Source organism: Miniopterus natalensis, chromosome 17 (genome assembly GCF_054644295.1).
Source record: "Miniopterus natalensis isolate mMinNat1 chromosome 17, mMinNat1.hap1, whole genome shotgun sequence".
NCBI lineage: Eukaryota > Metazoa > Chordata > Mammalia > Chiroptera > Miniopteridae > Miniopterus > Miniopterus natalensis.
Genome location: NC_142097.1, coordinates 35499561 through 35521178, shown reverse-complemented (window position 1 = coordinate 35521178; position 21618 = coordinate 35499561). Strand labels below are relative to the sequence as shown.

Here is a 21618-nt window from a genome sequence, read left to right as displayed (position 1 = left end):
ATCATGGCTGCATTTTCCTCATGTTTCCAATGAGTGGGTTAGACTTAGCTGAGCAAACTGAGCCTCAACTTCACTGATAAGAGGTGGAGACTCAATATCTACCTCTGAAAATTGTCAAGGAGGTTGAAAAGAAAATGCACATTCTGGTCTTAGTAAACTGTAGGCATCGATTAGCTATCGGGGGGCTAGAACTGCCAGGGACTTTGGGGACAAGGACTGGGTTCCAGAGAACATTCTTCTTACCCTTACCGGGTGGGGTCTTTGGGGATGGCGTGGTTTTTGCTGGAATCCTGGTGGCATTGGCCGGGCCTTTCTGGCCTGGAGGGGCTGCTCCCCGGGGTGTGGCAATCTTCGTTCCAGTTTTAGTATCTGCCCCCTGTAAACCGAAGCAAGGTAGAGTGGTTTTTGCCACTGGGAAAGGTTATTGTCACCTGGAGTCGATGCCAGCCCCAGCTCAACCACTTTGACTCAAACTGAGACCAAGATTGGGGTGACCCTTTGTCTATAAGATGTAACGAATATCTCCTACAATCGCAAGGGTTTGCTGGGCACACAAACCCACATTCCCACCCAAATGCCAAGCGCTCTGAATACTATTTCCTCCTAGAGGAACTGTTTACATGAGTTATTGGCATGAGTTGTGCTAATGTATTTTACAAAAGGCCGCAGAGCCTATGGCGATGATCAGGTTCCTTATCCACCTGGGGCCAGTCAATAGGCAGAATGTTAGGCCATTCCCACGTGGACACCCGTTTTCTGACTCTCCTTCGGGATCTGATGGTGATTGGTTTCACCAGAGACCCTCGAGGACACTTTGTTGAACCTGACCAAGAGCGCTAACAGCTAGGCCGTATGCTTTTGTTCTCTGGCAAGCTCAGGTGCGCTACACCAACATCAACGAGCAAACTGGCCCAAGGCTGAGCAGGTGCGCAAGCACAGCCAGTGGGCAGTTCCTGGGGTCGGTTACCCAGTCGAAAACCTGGTGCATAGCACACACTCAAAACAAACTGACATTAACCAAGGACCTAAAGGTGGTTCAGGAGGGAGCAGTCTCGTGGGACAGGCGTTGCTGCACAGGGAGGCTGGTATCCAACCCAAGAGTCGGAAATCTGGAAGCACGCCAGTTACCAAACCCAGAAACAGACAAAAGAGCCCAATCAGAGCAGCGATTTCCCCTCAGGTGTCTCAGGGGCTGCTGCTATGAGGCACTATGGGGAGCTCAGAAGGATGGCGCAGAGTCCCCATCCCCATTTCAACCAGAATTTTAACCGTTCCACATGGTGCTTTTAGGTAAGGGCTTATCTGAAGAAAGGTCTTTTCAGCTAAGAAGAAACGTACATTTGAAAACCACGTTAGAGCAGCCTGATTCTTTTCAAAGGTGTTTTCCTTACCTTGACTTTCATCTCCTTTGCTCCAGAACCGCCGGTTCGGGGTGTGACAGAAGAGACGTGTTTAGGAGAGGAGGATGGCTCTGGGCACACGGCAGGGCTGGAGGGTTTGATCAAAGGGTCTGAGCTACCAGGAGTGGGGCGTTTGGGGCTAAGGCAAGGCCTATTGTTCAGGGTTTTAGCAGAGGAAGGTGTGGATGTCTTAAACATAAACATAAATAAAATCAAAATAAAAGTCAGCACATGGGGGAGGGGAGCAAACTGAAAAAGGACAGTAACTAAAAATAAGGCAGGTAATGGTTTACAGCAGCGATCTCCAAACTGTTTGGGTCATGTGCCCTTAACAGCCCTCATCAGTAAGAACAGAAAGGGACCCCGTGAGCTCATACTTGTTCAAAGCTATACCATGATACCAACATATGATATACATTATAGAACTTACATGTGGCAACGTTTAAAACCGAAGTTCTAGAATGTTCTTTAGCCCATTGGGTTTTCTTGTGCTCCACCCCCCACTTTGGAGACCACTGATTTACAAGTGTTTCATGCCCAAAAAGTTGGAGATCGCCAAAGTAGACGATCCTAGGATGTTTCTCAAACACCTGCAGTGTGTTAAGGGTCAGCGGTGCTGCACTGTCTGCCCAGTTCCCGGTGCTGAGCTCAGGCTGCCCTGCTCACCTCCGGAGCCCTTCCATCTCCCTGACAGACTTGTACTTGCTAAAGTCAGGACTAGGCCTGTTTTAAGTCTTAAAGATTCTGCCCAGCACCACTTAGGTTACACACACACACACACACACTTTCTGATTAAAACCTCAAGTAAAACTAACACAGTCTGGTGAATCCTAACCTGGCCAATGTTTACTCTGGTACACGTTCCACTTAAAAGCAGCCTGATTCTTTTTCTGGATGGGGCAGGTGGCCAATGGGACAAGTCTTTGGGAGCTGATAGAGGCAGCTGCACTTGACCGATGGTGTGGCTGGCACCTGTGGCTTGTCCTAACTGCCTCTGGGGGACTTAGACCAGGATGTGTGGCCCTGGTGGAGGAGGGGGGCTACACCTTTAGGAATTAAACCGAGGACCGGTATAAATGTGTTTCAGAGAGGGCCTGAGTGACAGCGCAGGTCCTGACTTACAGACTTTATCAGGTTTCTCGGGTTTGTTCTTCATCACCCTTAAATTCCCCACTGAAGTGGCCGAGGCCCTCTCTGTGGCCAGCCTTGGCGTGGAGGACAGCCCAAGGGATGGAGTGTGAGGGGAGGGATGGGGAGGGATGCAAGCTGAGGCCCGGGGCTGGTGAAAAGGAAGAGAAGCTGGGGGTGGGTACTGGCAAGGCCCCCTTCCCCAGCTGCACAAGGCAGTGCTCCCTACCTGGCCAAGGCTTCTGAGAGATCTAAACCCTCGCTGTGAGCCTGTGAGCAACTCCAGGGCAGGGACATCGTACCCATGTGTGGGAATGAATGAATGGATGAATGCCATGCATGCATGAGGCCCAGATTCTCCTAGATGTGCATCACGATTGACAAGCAGTTATTGCTACCACTTCAAGCACGTAGGGTAGAGTCCCCAAGTGTCTGCAGGACCCTTAGCCAATTCACAGGGTCTTGTGCTGTGAAACCCTGACTTCCTACAGGGCAGGCGCTTTGGGGAGTGGCCCTTAACATGCTACCATTCTGCACCTGGGGACTCCAGGGCTCCAGGACTGATGAACACCCAGGCCTTTCAGGTGGAATTGATAATGGAAATTTTAGGTGCCTTTAAGAAAAACTGGTCTCCATTTAGGGCCACAGTGGGATTTTCTTGGAACAACACTACTGTGCAGGTACAGGAACGTTTTCCAAGAAGAAAAGTCATTGAGGGGAGTAAACTCCAGCTGATAGGAAGTGCTGAGGAGGGGCATGGCCCTGGGTGCAGTGCTGGTGGTGGGCAGCTATTTCACTTACTGGTCCTGGATTCCCTTCTGAAGACTGATGAAAGCATAACAGCAAATCACCGCCTTGGTGAGATTTGAAGCTGCATCTGCTGCACCATCGCTGCCACACTTGTCCACTTAGCATTCAAGGTGCCGGGCTTCCCTCCTATGTCAGCCCCACCCCCACCCCGATCTGCTTAGTTCTCAGAAGGCACGTGGCCTCTCTTCCTCATGCTGTTCCTACTCCTGGGACTCGGTTTCCCACTCCTGCCTCACCAGCCCTCCTTATAGGTCCTCTCTTCTAGGGCTTTTCCAGAACCCTCTGCATTAGGTTGGAGATCCCTTCCTTGCTCAACCCCCTAAAGAGATGGTATTTCCTATCGATGCGTGTGTATGTATATGTATTTGCTGAGCTCAGACCTGCAGTGGGAAGCGGATGATGCGAGGAATTCAAATTTTATTGCAGAAAGTTCAAATGCACCTTCATTTACAATGAACAGCTCATTCAAACTAGGCTAGTGGGACTGCACCTAGGAGCACGAATTTATCAACCTGCCTACGGCCCTTCCCTGGCCTATTTAGGTTTAAAATGGGTGAATGCTGGAATTTTATGTTTGCATAAAAACACAAAGCACTTTGAATGACAGCTGTACTTCAGTGACATACATATATATATATATATACACACGTTATATATAAACATTAACTCGGATATAAAGCACAGCCTCTCGATAGACTCGACGGCAGCAGACAGTCCGTCGCTTCAGCAGCTTACCTTGGTTTTCTTGTCATCGTTTCCAGCCCCGTCTTTGCCTTTACTGACCATGCGAGCTGATGAAATATAAAATGAGAATGTACGTTATACCCATTTGCACGGCTGATTTCTCAGGGTAGTGAGACGTGCTTTGTTCATCTGGGCTCAGTGGAAACCCACTGATTTTCTTCCCCTTGAACCTGTTAGGTCTCTCACTGCTAGTATCAACACAGCACTCTGGGGTCATTGCTTGGAGCACCCTGACGAGGGGGCAGCAGGCTAGCCAAGGGTGGGGACATGCAGAGGGGACAAAGGAAACTTCTGGGCACCCGCTGGCATAGGGTAGGCGCTCGCCTTTCACAGGCTCCCTTCCTGCCTCGGCCTGGGCCAGCCTCCCGGAGCTGGGGCCAACTCCTCTCCAAAAAAGGGCACTTGACAGTTCCAGGGCCACAGATGGGGTAGCTCAGCCTGGCTCTGGCCCCCTGCAGAACCCTCTGCTCACGCTGTCACCCAAGGGTCAGGGTGAGTGAGTTGTCTTCCCAGAGCGAGCCCCTCACTAAATGGGGGCTTTGGTCACCAGCCCCAGCTGTTTTCTAGTGAGCCCATCCCACCCCTGACCCAGCCCTGGAGGGTCTTCTCACCACCTATAGGCCCTCCCAAGGGGCTAATCCTTGCCATTTCCCTGAAATAGCTATAAACTGGTTACCATAACCCATCCCCTGGATAACCTCTGGATTTTAGTACTAAACCATTGACCATTTTTGTGTTTAGAAAGCCATACCCCTTGGTGAAACCAATCCACTTGTCTACAAGCGTCACCTCTGCCTCACCCTCTCCTGTTGACAGTCATTGTTGAAGACTGGTTATAGAGTGGTCAGTGGTTTCAATATTGCATTACCCTTGCCCCAAGGACAATGGGAACTCTTGGAGCTGCTCACTGGCTACTGGAGACTGGATTTTTAGAGCGACCAGCATTGATGATGTACCCCAGAGGTTTTCAGATTTTACTGTGAAGAATCACCAGGAGAGGTTATTACAATACAGATTCCTGAAACCACCCTGAGACTCTATAAACCTAAGGTGGAGCCCAGGAATCTTGTTAAAATACAGATTTTTAACAAGAGGCCCAGGTGAACCTGATTCACATAGTTTGCCCAAATCAATCATCATCATGCCTGTCACAACCAAAGAATCTGCTAGATCAGCATTTCCCAAATTGGGGGACTACTGAACAGGTCCTCTTCCAGGAGTGTGAGCAGATGAAATCAGATAACTTTGGGAGATTCATACTATGGGTCCTTCTCAGAGGGTTAAAATGTGTAGTAGAATATTAAAGGCTCTGACAAGTCCTGCACCAGCAAACCCCATTTAACTTTGTTTAGTCTGTTTTTTTCTAAACTTATTGAACCATGGAACTCTCTTGTTTTTTCCTGGACACACCTATCAGCATCCAGTAGACCTAGGATTCGATAAAACATCATTCTCAGGAAACTTATCATTTGTCAAGCCACAGTTATGTCCCCTACTATTCTGGAACTTAGGATATTTAAAAATAGGACATAGAATTTTTCTGTTCTAAAATTTAAATATAACTTCCTTTATCTACAATAATTTCCAAGTTTTCTTGACAAGTAGGACCGAATCAAAATTTAACAGACATTTGCAGTTGACAGCTTAAGTAGCATCAACTCCTGAACCCTGAAAATAATTCTAAAATGCTAAAGGTCCTAAATGTATGAATGCACCAGACTTGTGGCCACGAAGCCTCCTCTGGGATGTAAACTGTCCCCTCTCTGACAGGACACAGACCTCGACACTTGGAAACTTCCTCTCCCGCCTCTACAAAGGGCTACTGTGGTCTTGGGTCCCAGGGCTCAAGAGGAGGAGGTGCTCGGAACAGGAACATTTTGCTCCTGTTCGTTGACCCTCCTGCCACAAGGCAGGGCTGGTGGGGGTGGGGATTGTTGAGCCAAAGGCTCAGTGTGGGCTCCTGGCCACCTCCAAGTGCTTGTGTGTGTCACCTGCTGAAAGTAATGCATTGTCCACTGACAAGAGCAGCAGAAGACAGACTCATGCCCTCTGCGTCTCTGGGCTAGGAGGATACGCTTCAGAACCTTCTGGAAGTCATTGTGGTGTGCAAGGAAGAGGGCCGTTTCAGAGCAGATCTACCTGGACTCTGAACCTGGCTAGGCCACTTGGAACTCGGTAACCTTTACCAAGTTACTTTACCTCTCCGAGCCTCAGTTTCCTCATCTGCAAAGTGGGGCTAATTCCACCCACTGTGGGGGGCGGATTGGGAGGGTTCTAGACAATGAATTAAAGGCACATAATAAGCCCTCAAAAGTAGGAGCAGCTGTTATCCTATCTGGAGTACAGCCCACCAACCTCCCGTGGGCTAATGGACTGCTGTGGATACACCAAGTGGTGAGAGAGACGAACAGGGCAGGAAGCACTGGGTGGGTGTTGGTGACATGCAGAGTGGCGGGCAAGCGTGAGAGGAGCACGTGCGGCCAGAGCCTGAAGGCAGGAGATGGCCGTGGGAGGGTGGGCAGCAGGACCCGGGGGGCCGGTTTAGTGGCTGTTCCTAGGAACCTTGGAAGCAGCAGGAGTCAAGGGGGGGGCCGGAAGCTCAGTGGCAGTGCCTGCAGCCTGGGTGGCACAGGGGTCACCGGGAACAAGTGGAGGAGCTCTAGGCACAGACCTTTGAGTTGAGGGACCCGGCTGACGGGCTTCCCTGGCAGACCAGCTGCAGGCTGCTTTTCAGATGGTTCTGGAAGGTCAGTCCTTTTTGTGTCCTCTCCCTCAGAGGGGCTCCGGGGCTCTGGATCCTCTCCAGGGGGCCCCGGAAGCGCAGCCCCTTCCAAATCCACCTCTGAATCTCCCTGTTCCTTCTGCACATTGGCTCTGATCTCCACGTGGAACGTGAACTCGGGGGGCCCGTCGTGCCCTTCCGTGGGCCCTGCGCTGGGCCCGTCGGGCTCTGACACCTGGGGCTCTGTGTGAACTTTGGGGAGGAAATCAACAGGAAGGGGGATGGCACCCTCAGCTGGGAAACCAGGGGTGCCAGTGGCTTCTCTGGAAACTGTCTGGGGGGGTGGGCCGCCTCGGGTTGGGGACCTCTGCAGACGTGGGGAGACCTGGGAGGGAGGGGACTCCTGGGACGAAGAGGACTCCTGGGAGGGAGGGGACTCCTGGGGCGAGGATTCATCGATGTCTCGATCTTCATCGACCTCCTTACCCCCCAGCCTCTCTTTGCCTTGGTTCCCCTTCAGAGGCAGCCCCTCTTGGTGCAGGTCCCCCAAAAACTGGTGCTCCAGCAGCCCCAGGCTATGGAGACTTCCCTTTGTGTCCTCAGGTCCTGTCCCCAAAGGCTGGTACATGGCTTCTCTGGGGCCTTCAGGCAGGATGGGAGCCCCAGGCATGTCAGGCACATGCTGGGGGGTCAGACTCAGGGTCCTCGGGTCCATGGCCGCATCTCCATGGCCCCTCAGCTCTCTGAGGACGCCGTCCTGGACAACCTCTGACTGCAGATGTCCAGGGGAGGTGGGCTTCAGAAAAGCCAGCGCCTGCTCAGCCTGGTTCCCTTCTTTCAGTCCCCACTCCTGGTGGGGCTCTGGAAAGCCTCCTGTTGGAGGAGGCGGCTGGCAGATGGGATGATGCTGAAGATGGTGAGAGACTTGGATAGGACCTTCTGGCTGTTTCTCTCCCCAAGGCGGCATGGAGACCCCAGGTGCTTCTCTGCTGTGTCCAGGCTGAGCCTGAGAGCTAAGCCCAAGGGCCGGGGGCCTCTCAGGCACCTCCCTCCGCTGACTGGAAACTCCCAACTCCTCTGGGTTTGAAGAGGCAGCAGTGGCAAAAGGTTAGCAGGGGCTCATTGATTAAGAGGGAACACACTTCTTGAAATAAGAGAAGGACATTTAAACAACACCGCAAGCCCACATACTAGGCGCTCACCCTCGTTGTTTTTGCTTGGTTGGAATGAAAACTCTCTTGTCTACCTGTCACCAGCTCCAGGTGACCCTGCGTGAGCCCCTCTCTGCAGGCCTCGGTTTTCTCATCTTGGGCCTGGTGACCTCCAAGGCCCCGTCTAGCGCTGGCATCATTCCTCTGCCTATGGCGGGATCTGGTTGGCTCAGAGCACGTCAGCATACCCGGGGCTGCGGGCCTGCTGCGGGTGCCCCATGCTGACTCCACTGGGCTACAGAAGCTCCTCCTGCTCTTTAGGGACACTGGGCACCCAGGAGATTCTGGCCTCTAAGTGGAACCTGGCTTGGGTGCAGCAAGGATCTCTTTTCCTCTCCCTCTCGCTCTGTTCCCTGTTTTGCCAAGTGAAACCAGCAGGGGACCACAAAAAAACCCTGCTTCAAGCCTATGCTCTGACAGATACAGAAAATCCAGAATTTATCATCATCAGGGCTCAAGACTTTGCTAACAGAGCTGCTGTAAGCGTCTGGTAAACAGAACCACGACTCAGATTTATCCAGTCATGGATCATGGGCAGGCCTTTTGCATAAGGTGAGGCAGGTCCCTGTGGCAGGAATGGGCGCTGTGTGGCCAAGTCGCCAGCCCTCAGGGACTGCTGCTTTCACTTGCTCACACAATTGGCTGTGTGCCAACCCAGCCACTGAAGGGCACACTTCATTTTTTTCTGGTTCATTCATGTGAATCATTAAAGTATCTGACTGTGTATAAGGACAGGAAAGTGAGGCTCTTGGTTCTTCTAATAAACATTTTTTTAAAACTCCCAACCCTTTGACAATCCTACCTGGTCCCAAGAGAATAACTCACACAACTCCCCAGGTCTCCTCTCAACAAAACCTAGAATCCCAAAGGATTCAGCAAGAGAAAGAGATCAGATCGGGGAGGGAAGGAAGGTGGAAGAATGCATGTGTTCACACACGTGTACAGTTGTGAACATGCATGGGTAACTCATGACTACCCCTCTCTCCCCAGCCCAGTTGGAATCCGTATAGCTGCTTACTGCCATGAGGCCCAGCCTTGGCTCACCTTGGCTCACCTTCGCCTCCCACTCTTATGCGGGGCCTAGAGCTCATGACCCCCTTCATTCTGTGTTCCTAGCATCCACCGCTGAGCCTGCACACAGTAGGTGATCAATAAATGAATCCTGCATGGATGAACCAAAGTCAGGCAAAGGTGGTGCTTTCAGCTTTTCAGGGTTTACAGGCACCTTACTGGGGCCCTTGGTCGGCATCAGATGTCAGAAAAATTTAAACATTCAGTTAGCACAATAATAAAGTTTCCAGAAAAGCTATGGGCCTGATATCTTCATGGTGTGGAATATGTTTTAGGGGCATGTAGACACAGCCTGCAATAAAAATTTGTAGGAGAAACTCAAATTCACTTGTTATGGAAATAAACGATCATTTCCAAAGGTTCTAGAAGCTTCTAATATTACCTAAGCTGAAAAATGGTGAGCTAAAAGAAATAGGAGGCGGGATTACAGTTATTTAGCACACAGACCGAGGGTTCCCCTTATACTGACTAGCCCTTCTAATATTTTTTAAAACTTTGTAAGCTTATGAATAAAAACATACTTCTCTGTGCCACGTGAGATGAGAAACATGGGGCAAGGACCCCTTTGGGAGTAGGAATGTGTGGTTAGGCCTCAAAATACCGTCAATGAGACATTTCTTCAGGACCAGACACTTCTTAAAGCCAAGATGGCCTTGTGGTGGGAAACATTGGCTAAACCCCATTATCACTTTCTGGAGAAAAGAAAGCGTCTTCCCAGCACTTTTGCAACCCAGAAGCTTCCACATTACACAGTAAACCCTGAAGTTCATTCACACAGCAAATGATAGAAAACAAACCCAGCCCACGTTGTATCAGAGGTCTCCCTTTCCTAAGTTTTTAAATCCTAGAGGTTCTTGAAGTTCTTAAAGCATTTATGCAAAATGATTATAGAAAGTTGCTTTTCTTAAACACAGCAGTTTTGGTCCCTGAGAAGAAAATCATAATAAGGTTTGGTTTGCACAGAAGAAAGATGAAAATAGTCTGGTGGTGATATGGCTGAGGCCTTGCTCCCGGGACAGACCAGAGGGTACAGCCTATGGGGAGGATCGCCCATCAAATGTATTTGCGTTTCTGTTGGACACTTATTCTCGACTACCCAGGTTGGACAAGACAAGCTTTTTTTCAGAACACTAAGCACCTTAGGGATGACTCAGAAATAGTGTTAGGAAAAAAGTGTTAGAGCTCTTTCTATATCTGAATAGCCCAACTTTAATAAGCACCACCTTCTAAAAATCTCCCGGACCCGTGAACTGGGGCCCAGGTCCAAATTCTCTTTTCAGGGTAGAGTCCATCTGAATGTTGCCATCTCCCTTCTCCCAGCCCCTAAGCCTTGGCAGGCAGTTCCAGCCACTGACCTTGAGTCACATGTCCAGCCGCTTGGTCTTCCAGGTTGGGGGTGTCTCCAACACCTGCTTCCTCAGCTGGTTTATGTGTCGGCAAATGAAGGAGATAAAAGCACAGTTAGTGTGTGCTAAAAACACAGCTCTCTGCATCTTTCTGTATTTTTTCTGAAAACAGTAAAAAAAAAAAAAAGGCACCTCTTACGAGTAGCAGGGGGCTACATACCTCTGGCTCTCTGAAAATGTTATTGCTGGGGACGTTGATGAAAACAGTTCACTACACAAACCCCACACACCCACACACTTTACAGCTGACCACAATCCAGTAGGAAAGACCTTCCCCACAGTGGGCCCAGAGCCCTGAGGCCCCCACTGAGCAAAGATGCACAGGATGGGTGAGGTCAGAGGAGCAATTTGCTGCTAGTCACTGCCAGGGGACCCGTGTTCAAGTGTCAGTGGCAGCCCCAGCTGGGGTGGAGGTGCAGGGAAGGACTAGGCACCATTGTTCACTGAACCTCCCCAAGCCTCCACTTCCTCACCTAAACCTCAAGGTGATGCTACCGATTCGTCTTGTGGGAGTGGTGTGGATTAACAGGAGAATTTGTGTGAACGTGTTTAGCAAAGCACCTGGCATATGGCAGGTGCCCCAGAGCTGTTTGGTTCATTTTCTCTAAACTACTGGGCAAACCCTTTAACTGCATGCCCAGAATAGGTACTGCCTGGTTAGAGGGAGGCCAGCAGTGCCAGTGAGTATTTGAGGGAACCACAGTGCACTCTAAACAAAGAAGACTGAGCGAAGTTTCTGACCAAGTCATCAATGTTACTGAAATCAATAAGCTTCAAAACAATTCCAGTTTCTCCATGATAAATCAGGATATTGCTACAGGGCAATGAAGAGAACTGTCCAGAAGAAAGAGTCTATAAGGCCATTCAGCCACACATTCACATGTGCTGGTCTCAGGAACCCAGTGATGGAGAGGCCACCACCTCTGAGAAATGCCTGTAAGTTATTGGCTGGGCCAGTAGTCTTTTCTCCAGACCTGCAATGACTCAGTGTCTACACCTAGGACAAAAATGACAAGTTACCGCCACCAGCCAGCACAGGCTCACCATGGAGAGCATGGAGGAGGGAAGAGAAAGACACTCTGGGTCTCTGGACAGCTACGAGATGAGCCGTATAAACCCCTGGCCCATTGACTGTCCCAGGGCAGCTGTGGTGAGAGGGGCTGGCGGTGGGCTCGGGAAACTCCCCGTCTGCCAGCTCATGGAACAACCACCCTCTGGGCCTCTGCAAGCTGACACTGCTGCCTGTGAGGTCTAATGGTGAGAGCTCCATGTCATTTGACAAGACTGTCCAGGAGGCACAGCTCCAAGCATAGAATCAGAGTTTATGGAAGGAAAGCTCAGAGTGACAGCAAGTGTGCAGCTGAATGGCAAGGAGTCCTGGAGACAGAGCAGGAGGAGGCATGCCAGGATGACATCACCACTGTGGCACCGGGAAGTTGGCAGCTTCCAAGTGCCAGTGCAGGGTTATGATACCCTGGCCTTGGCACAAATCTGAAATCGGAGGCTGCTGATAACTCTGATGACCCCCAAAGCCAGCAAGGGAGTGCTCAGAGACGTCACAGGGAGGCAGGGAGGGGAGGAGGGTGTGAGACCGCAGCTGGGACATTCCATCACTCTATGGCCTCTCTATATCCTTGAAGCCTCCAAGAGGCAGGGGCTCCCACCCCAGCACACAGGGATTCCTACAGTGGGGCAGCCACACCGCACCCCAAAAGGACGTCAAATGAGAAGTTTTCAGTGGAGCACCAAGATACAGCAAATGGGACACGACAAATTGAGGTGCTAAATGAAGGTGCATATTGTCAAAGTCAACAGCTGAAACTGAAACCTCCCATGTCCCCAAGGAGGTGAAGGGTGGAGAGGAGGGAGGGAGGGTAATTTTGAGGAGGATTTCTTTGGAGAGAACAGACTGAGGCTCAGGCCATGTAGCCACTCCCATCTCAGTTCCAGTGAAAGGGGTTCAAGGTACCACTGGGAGACACTTGGGGTGTATCCTCTAAGGTTAGGAACATGGTGGACGGCTGTCGGAACCCTACCTGGGAAAGTAGAGGAGAGAGGCTGGCCCTGCTTTTGGGGGGCAGGGCGCAAAGGAGCATGGTGGTGGCCCTGCTGTCTGTCTGCAAATCACAGTTTGGGCAAAGGATGTCTGTGTTTCCCACAGACCTGATGTGGGCACAAGACAGTGACAGTGTGGGGTCACATTAGGTTACCAACAGGAGCAAGCCGACCTCTACAGGGGTGATGCTGGAGGTGGGTCTTCAGCCCCTGGGAGGAGCAGAGGAGAAAGGAAATGCCTGTTTGAATCAAGTGCACAGGAGGGACCTTCAGTGGGGACAGCTGGGTGGGAGGAGTCTGAAGAATTCCAAACAGGTCCCCATAGAGAAAGGGTCAACTCTAAACACTGCAAAGAGGACCGAGCCAGCAGCTCCGGGCAGTGCCAACCCAGGGAGAACCTCCCGTCTGCCTGCCCTCTCCCCTCCCCAGCACAGAGGGGAGGGGCTGCAGCCCCAAATGAGCTTTGACCTTTACACCCAGTAGACATTTTCTAATCAGCATCTGCAGACTGTTTTGTGGCTAAGGAGACTAAAGTCCTTTTGATTACCTAGGAGTGATGAAAGCGGGCTAGAGTTTTCATACCGGGCAGAGGAAGAGTCCCTGCTGGATAAATGTAAGGGACAGAAACCAAGGGACTCATGATCTCATCCCAAGAGTTGTTCCTTGGCCTTCAAATGACCTTCACTGTCAAGGACGAGGCCTGCCGGGCTCTGAGAACATTCCCTTCCACCCCTCAGGAGACCAACTCCCAAAGCGGAAACTGCTTTGAAGGGTCGGGTGGCGCTGCTTGGCCCCTGCATGAGCCTTCTCGGCACGTGGCACCATCTAGGAAGGAAAGGCACTCCTGCCTGGGGCATTTCCCCACTCTCCGCTGCTGGTGAAATCCTGTCCCGAATTCTTCTGCATTTCTTGCGGAGCACCCTCCAATCACCAAGTCGAGGGCTGGAGTCTTTACATAGCCCACCGGAGGGGACTGAAGGAAATGACAGCAGGAGCTCTGGGCTGTGCTAGCCATTTCCTCAGGGCCCGCCAGCTCTCTCGTGACGCTGGTGACCCCGAGTCCAGGGCTATTTCTGGTTGGTGCCTACATGTCTGAGCTATTCCCCATGACTCGTATTGACAGGACAGCCTCGTCATGCCTGTCCTATGCAGATACGTTTGAAAAGATGGTCGCAGGACTGAATGTTAGATTATGTCGCTGAACTCCTCAGGGGCTGTCCACTTAAGATCCTCCAAAGGTGTGGGCCAGCTGTCTGGTCCCTGCTGCTCACTTGGGGCTTCTGGTGGCAAACCGCCCCCCTGGGAGGTGACCCCGTCACTGGGCAGAGTCTGAGCAGGAGGTGGACTGACCTCAGGGGTGAAGGCAGGATCTGTCACCAGCCTGCCTCAGAGAGCCCTGCAGAGCTGATGCACTGACTGAGGTAGGAAAAGAGAAGCTAGAAGGAATGCAGAGGTCCTCTCTCCCTTGGAGGCTGGCAGGCAGCCATGGAAGCAACAGGACATCCGGGCATCAAGCTGAGAACCACCCAAGAGTCCCAGAAGTCGGTGTCCGCCCACATTCCTGCCTCACTGAGATGAGCATAACCCCCCACACCCTTCCCTCCAGCAGGTCGGCGGAGCACCGAGCCCTGGGGGCACCCTCACCTGTGGTTCCTTCTGGGATCTCCGTGTGGGGCTGAGTGGCAGCCTGCTTGCCCGGGACTCCCTCGTCCACTAAGGGTGCTGTCATGTCTGGAAACCACTGTAAATCACCTTTGGGGGGCCTGGATAAGCCGTGCTAAGCCCCTCACCTTGCTTCGAGTGCTGCAGCAGTACAGGGAGGGGAGGCAGGAGGGAACTCAGCCGCATGCAAAAAAGCCACACCACAAAGCAGGCCCAGGCCGCCCTGCCTGACATCTCCCAGGAAGCACATTAATATTCTGCTTGAGTGGCACCAGCCCATGAGACGCCCAGGCCATGTGCCAGGAAAGCCAGGGACAGCCCCCGTGGAAACACAGCAGTGAAAGAGACTGCTGGGGACGGTTCCAGGGGTAAAGAAGAAGTGTTGAAAATCAGATGACTGTTCACGGATGTTTGATTCTTAAGGTGGTGCAGGAGAGGAACTGGGACTAAGGCAGGGCAGGGACTCTGGGGTTAGGGACGGGGTCTATGGCTTTGCTGTGAGGCTTTGGGCAAGTCCTTTGTCCTCTTTGTGCCTCAGTTTCCTCATCTGCAAAATGGGAGTATCGTCTCCAGGTGACCTCCAAGGTTTTCTTCAGCTTGCCCTGTCCCCAAGGCCATGACCCATGGTTAAGAAGCACAAGGTCTCTTGGGTAGCGATGAGCAGGCCTGGTGCTGTCCAGCGCCAGGTGCTTGACAACAGGCATGCAGACAGGTCCACCTTCAGTGCAGAGACCTCAGTTGAAGATCCACCACCCGTCTGAGTTGCTGCCCATCTCTCATCAAGGTGAATACTTCCAAATCGACATTCATCCCTGAGCTATGCCCTGGCACACTCCCAGGTCGTTCTGGGCGAACATAAAGAGTTGGCAGTGCTAAAAGCTGTCCAAGAGCCTGAGTCAGTTTAGACAAATCGAGTCCATTTTAATTACGGTCTCGGGAGCAGGCAGAACAGCCCTGCCCTAGCATGGCCCCTTCCCTGTGGGGTCAGAGCTGAGCTCTTGGGACCCACACATGTACAGGATCCAGAGTGCAGTGAGACTTGGTTGGAAGATTCTTCCAGAAGAATATTGATGGAACGCTGAAGGCCACGATTGGAAGGCTGGCATGGATCTGGCATTAGTGTTTCAGGACTTTCTCAGGGAGGTAGGCAGCTTGCACAACTGTCCTAACAAGATTGGCAGGCTATGTCTTGCCTCACCAGCTCTAAGGGAAGCAAAGAGCAAATGGCCTGGTATTCTCTTCACCAGGCTGAGAATCTCAGGGGTGGGGAAAGGGCCATGCCTACTGTATCTTCCACAGATACACCCTTAGACCAAGCAGTTGGCAAGCACTTTCTGAATTCATCCAAGGTGGATGCTTGGGAAGATGCCGGGGCCAGGTTCTCATCCTGTGACACAGCAGCTAAAGGAATGGGCAGGGCCCAGGGAAGTGCTGAAAACAGCACCTTGCGCCTCCCTGGGAAGGATGAAGAGACGCAGGTGCAGACCACGGCCTGGTTCCTCAAAAGTCATCCTCAGTTCCCTTCTCCCTTGATTTCTCCTACTAAAGATGCTGAACAGCAAAATGCTTGATGTCCCAGTCTCCCTTTCAGCCAGGGGTGGCTACGAGACTCAGTTCTGACAAATGAGCATAAGTGGAAGTTGGCCAGGTGGGGCTTGCAGGACACCTCTTGCTTTCCTAATTAAAAGAGAACACTTTTGGTTTCAGGGCCCTTTGGGCCGCTTTGCTACTTTCTTTCTGCTTTGAAGGCAGATGTGATGCCTGGAAGTGCAGCAGCCATCTTGTAACCATGAGGCAACCATCCAATCATTAAGGATGGCAGAAGATAAAGATAGAAGAGCATTGATGACACCGGGGACTGCCAATAGACATCTTACTATGTGAGACAAGTAAACCTCTTCATATATATGCCACAGTTTGTTGGGTTTTCCTTTACCTCAATCAAACTCAGTCTTGATTGACATAGGTGGGAGGTAAGAGAATGTGGTCAAAATCAGGACCAAGGAACACCTCAGGAAATATATGAGGAGCTTTATAATAAGCTGGATACCAAAAGTCTAGAGAGAGCAGGTTGGAAGATGGGCTAGAACTAACATGGTGGCCAGTGTCCAGAGGCCCAGGCCAAGCCCAGGGCTCAAAAACTGAAGGATACTAAACCAAGCCAAGTCCCAAAGTGTGAGCTTGGGGATAGGCATTGACCTGCTCCTTTCCTTAGCCACACAGCTGCTCTGGGGCCTGGTGGCTCATGAAAGAGTGAGCTGGGAAAGAATATGGGGAGGACAACTGATATAGAGCAGGGGCTCTGAGGAGCTGTGCTAGGGCCCTGCTTTGCAACAGACCACAGCCTCACCAAGTGCGGCTGCCTCAAAGCACACACATGATGAAAGTGCCCATACCTGGCACTAGCGGACAAGGCATCAAAGCAGGGCTTGGCTCCCCCAACATTCCTGAGCCACGCCTGAGCCATCCTGCAAGCACTGAGCGAGCATATCTCTCAGCCAGAGGGAGAGGTAGCAGCAATGCAGCCAGGAGGGGTGGCACGCATGGGCTTAAAGCATGGTGACACGCAGGCTGGCACATGGGAGGAGCTGCTGAATGAAGCAATGAGAGGAAGGAGGCCCCACCTTCGGCTGTCGGGGTGCTCTTAGCATCAGAGGTTTCAGAGCCCAGTTCCTCCGATCCATCACCGGTGGGGGTTCGCAGGGGAGATTCTGAAACATACACAGTGAGCCCCTCAGAATGGCTGCGTCTCCCTACCCACCTTTGGACCTCAGGAGGAACTCAAGAGTGGTGTCTTTTAGAGTAAAAAATCACTCAGTGTGGAACCCAGATGGAGGGAACATGGCCATGTGATAAAACCACAAAGAAGACCAATCTCACCCCCAACACAATGGTGCCCCCACCAGGGTCATCAGGCAAAGACACAGATGATAAGCGGCTGTTCTTGGCGAGAGGAGACAATGCCTTTTAATCAGCTTGTGGTTCCAGTTGAGGCAAAGCTCTTGCATTGACAAATGGCAGCGGATACCAGAAAGCTATGCCACGTAGACCTGGGGCCCCGTCTTTCCTTACTGGAGAGATTCATGGGAGATCACTGTTATTAATTAAGGACAAGCAGAAAACACTTGGAAAATACTCAGAGCTTCAACTCCTTCCTCTGAAAAGGAATTAGCTCAGGGCAGACGCAGGGCCTACTTCTAATTGGACAAGTAGTACCTGGACTTCACCCAGCTCCTCTCATGAAAGGATCTCCAGGTACTGACTAAACAGCCTTGAGTGACACCTGCAATGTCAGCCATAGTTACTCATAAGAAAACTGTCCTTTCAGAACCTGAAGCCAGGGAGCTCTGGTGTGCTCTGGGAGAGCCACTCCACCTGCGGTGGGGCAGCCTTGGAGGCAGTTTCATCATAGGGGGCTGGTTCTGTGCACCAAGCAGAATCCCTAGATGAAAAAAGGCAAGTGGTGTCCAAGTGCACTGTGAGACCAGACACCCTGCACCCTTTGCTAAAACGCACTGAGCCCGGGCTGCACCCTTCCAGACAAGGGCTAATTCTAAACAAGCTGCAGGCACATACAGCTCCCTGGTCGTGGAGCTTGCAAATACCTGCAACTGCCTCAAACAGGCTTTGGACAAATGATGAGGAAGCATCAGGCAGACTGCCTGCAGGTTTTGTTATTATTAACCAGCCTTGACTGTGAGAGTGCAGGCAAATATGGGTGTGATGGGCCTCTAGCACACTTGCCCCCAAACACCCCCTCCTGCCCCCAATCTGTCCCCAGCCTGCAACCCTTATCATTTGCGTTATGCTTGTTAAATTTCTTGGAGCTCAGGAAGGAAAGAGGAGAAGCTTCTTCTGAATGTCTTATCTAGAAGGTATAACACGTTAACCCATTAACACCTTTTCATTCATTAGGGTGTCTTATTTGACATTACTAATAATTTTGAATAATCTGTCATTCAAAATAGTCTCTGTCACTTATCTAAAATGTTGCTAGTCAAGTGACACCTTCTGCCAAGTGACTCCCCTCGCTCCCCATATAAAAATAACTCATTCTAAATCCTTTGTAGCAAGAACACATTTGAGAACAATGGAAATCTTTTAGGTATTACTTGCTTTCTTGGAAAGTACAGTCTTTGGGTAAGCAAACTGTCTTCAAATGCCTCCCTTTCACAGTAGTGATGAAAAGGTTAGCAACTTAAAGTTTGCATATAAACTGACCCTTGAACAACATGGTTTGAACTGCGTGCATCCACTTATATGTGGATTTGTTTCAGTAAATACTGTAAATGTATTTCTCTTCCTTATGATTTTCTTAATAACATTTTCTTTTCTCCAGCTTTATTAAAAGAATACAGTACATAACATATAAATATGTGTTGATTGACTGTTATCAGTAAGGCTTATGGTCAACAGCAGGCTCTGAGTAATTTTTTTTGGGAGATCAAAAGTTATATACATATTTTGGATGATGAGGGGGGTTGGCACCCCTAACCTCCAAGTTGTTCAAGGGTCAGCTGTATATATCATATGTCCGTTTTAGTATTAGAACTTCTGATCATGTTTTACATGAAAGAATTGAGTTGTTTTAGTGAACATACTTTAGGCAACTCTGAGACACAAAATAACGCAGTCAACTTGTTCTTATTGTACAAATTGAATTTAGTTTTCCCTTCAAAAAATAAGACTGGTGAAAACTTTTTTTCTGGACCTTAAAAAAAAAAAAAAAAAAAAAAAGCTTTTAATTTGAGAACAGTTTTAGATTTACAGTAAAATTGCAAAGATAGTACAGAGAGTGTACCCCAAACTCAGTTTCCCAACTATTAATGTCCTTCATTATTATAGTACATTTGCTGCAACATAATCTATATTTTTAACTTAACTTCTAAACCAGGCAACTCTAAATAGAGCATCATTTTTCATGGGCAGAATTCAGTATGTTGTGATTCTAAGTTGGATTCCATCCATGAGAGTTTAATAAGGAGTTTAATAACTGAAGTTCCACGGGGACTTGGCCGAAAGAGTGACGAGAGGCATGCAGGGGGGACGTGTGGGCTGAGGTCCTCAGATGAGGGAGTGCTTAGGGCCCAGCTGCCTTCCATGATGGAGCCAGGCTGTGCCTGGGGGAGGTCAGAATACACATTTCTTGTTACCATGACACCAGGCAGGGAGTTCTAGGTGGATTGGGAATCCCCCCTCTACCTCCTCACCCAGAGCTTCTGGTTGGGCAGCCTCTGAGCCCTGGGGACAGCATGTCCACTCTTCCTCCACCTCCTCCAACTTGGAGCCCATGTGTCTAATTTCCAAGCTCCTGTGACTCTAATGTGTGTCCTGCTTAAACGCATACAGAGAAGCCAGCCTTTGAAACGAGGCCCCCTCCGACGAGTCCTAAAACCTTTCCAAGACAGGGACTGTTGCTTCTCTTGCCCCGCACCCAGGGCACCTCCTGGTGACCCGCCTCCTCCAGGGACACCTCCCGGATAGATACACCCAGAAAAGGTCCTTTCCCACGCTGGAGCTGTACCCCTTCCATTCACTATCCCACACCCCAGGTTGCAAAGTGTTCTTTAAAATTATTTTTAGCACTAAAAGAAAAAGTAGACTGTTTGCCATTGTGTCTCCTTAGAAATGGGTCTGGAGGCAGGGACAGGGTCCTTCTTACACTGAGGCCAGCTTAGTGCTCCTGGTGGGAATCGGGGACCGGCATGCAGAGCAGAACGGAGGGCTGTGTGCTCCCTGAACTTGGTGGTCAGACAGTGAAATGAAACATATTTGTTTGGAAGGGGAGAGGAGGAGGCCAAGCTAATTTGGCCAGAAGATTGCATTAACTTCTAAATATTCTAAAATACAATTTATTAATGCAGGTACAGTGGGAATCCCAGAGCTAACCTACTTGCCAAATAGGGCCCAGACAGGCCTGTGAGGAAGAGATCAAGATAATGGGTAAGGCCACATGCTTTGCATGCAAGTGAGTGCTGCTGATTTCTAAGTCCACAGGTGTGGCTAAAGACTCCAGAGAGCACCCTGTACTAATCAGACTGCAGTCTTTGTCACACTGCATCTACTCATGTGGCACTCTCCTTTGGAAAGGTACATTTTCAAATAGTGTTACAATTTGAGTTATCTTGGCCCATTCAAATGATGAGGCTTCTCTCTATTGACAATCTAACCCAATAAACTATTTAAAACCTCTTTCAAAATCTGGCTGCAAACCCTTCCTTGCCAGCCTTTTCCAAAGCAAGCAAGTTGGCTGTGATGCCCAAGGCTCCGGGACTCTGGTGCAGGGCCGTGCACTAACCTTTCAGGCCATGGTCCGTGTCGCCCTCGTGGTCTTGCAGCAGGGTATAGCCCCCCTGAGATGGGAGATCTTTCCTGTCCCCAAGCCCGTAGGTCCCAGCATGATCTTCCATCATGTTGAACTCCTGGCGGGGCTCAGCCATCCTGGTTCAAGGCCCACCTGGGGAAGGAAGATGCGAGGTTGAGGCTGGGATGCTGAGATGAGGAGAAGGTGCTTGGGGGGTAGGGTAGGGGGCAGGAAGAAGGAAGTGCCACCTCCCCAGTTCATGGCACTAACCTCCCCACTAACCTCCCCAGCAACCTCAGCCGGAGATCTGCATCCCTGCCAAAGCATTATTTACATGTATGTAGATTTTTTTTGGGGGGGGGGGTTTACTAATTTTCATAGAGAGGAAAAGAGAAATAGAAATCATCAATGATGAGAATCATCAATCAGCTGCCTCCTGCTCGCCCCCTACTGGGAATCGAGCCCACAACCAGGGCATGTGCCCTGACCAGGAATCTAATCAGGGACCTCTTGGTTCACGGGCTGATGCTCAACCACTGAACCACACGGGCCGGGCTGGAGATAATTTTAAACTTAGAGGAGAGTTGTAAAAGCAGCCCAGCTGGTCATTTAGTTATTTTTAACCTTTTGAAATTCCTTTAAAATATATTTCCTTATATTATCTTTTATCTTTCTATCCTTTTAGGTTGCTTTTTTATTTTGTTCTTTCCTTTTTCTTTTTGTAACTTCATAATTTCAATCTAAATTTAGTCTTTAATTTTCCTTTATGATTTGTTAATAGCTATCTCCTTGTGTTTCCGTTTTCTTTTCATGAACTTCTCTCAGTGGCACACAGGAGCCACCGGAGTGGGAAGTGGGTCAGGTCAGTAGCCGTCCAGGGAAGAGCTGATAACACTAACGGGAGCAGGTGGGGCCTCTCTCCTTCCTGCCTCCTCAGCATCTAGCTCTCAGTTTCGGTGATCAATTAATAATGTCTCCATGGGAAAGGCGTGGAGGGCACACCTGGTGTCATGCGTCCTCTAAGTGAGTTATGAGTTGCAGAACATCTTAAAGTCCACAGTCTCATCTCTACAGGTGTTGGGCAACTCATATAAATGGTGAACTG

The 21618-nt window shown here is 50.3% G+C and overlaps 1 protein-coding gene across 13 annotated transcripts in view; it reads right to left on the bottom strand.

The window, feature by feature from the left end:
- The window catches only part of MAPT (microtubule associated protein tau), a 39182-nt gene extending 18519 nt beyond the window's left edge, over positions 1 to 20663 (bottom strand). For 2 of the 13 annotated variants that reach the window (XM_016204952.2, XM_016204961.2), the window contains exons 1-6: positions 20508 to 20663; positions 16834 to 16920; positions 14192 to 14278; positions 10442 to 10507; positions 4074 to 4129; positions 244 to 376 (exon numbers count right to left, since the gene is read on the bottom strand). In XM_016204952.2, the coding sequence (XP_016060438.1) occupies positions 244 to 376; positions 4074 to 4129; positions 10442 to 10507; positions 14192 to 14278; positions 16834 to 16920; positions 20508 to 20649 (571 nt within the window). In that variant the 5' untranslated portion in view covers positions 20650 to 20663. Of the gene's footprint in view, positions 1 to 243; positions 377 to 1391; positions 1590 to 4073; positions 4130 to 6753; positions 7882 to 10441; positions 10508 to 14191; positions 14300 to 16833; positions 16921 to 20507 lie in introns of all 13 variants that reach the window. The other 11 variants (XM_016204969.2, XM_016204988.2, XM_016204978.2 and 8 more) reach the window with 9 other exon arrangements.
- Positions 20664 to 21618: the final 955 nt, after the last annotated feature.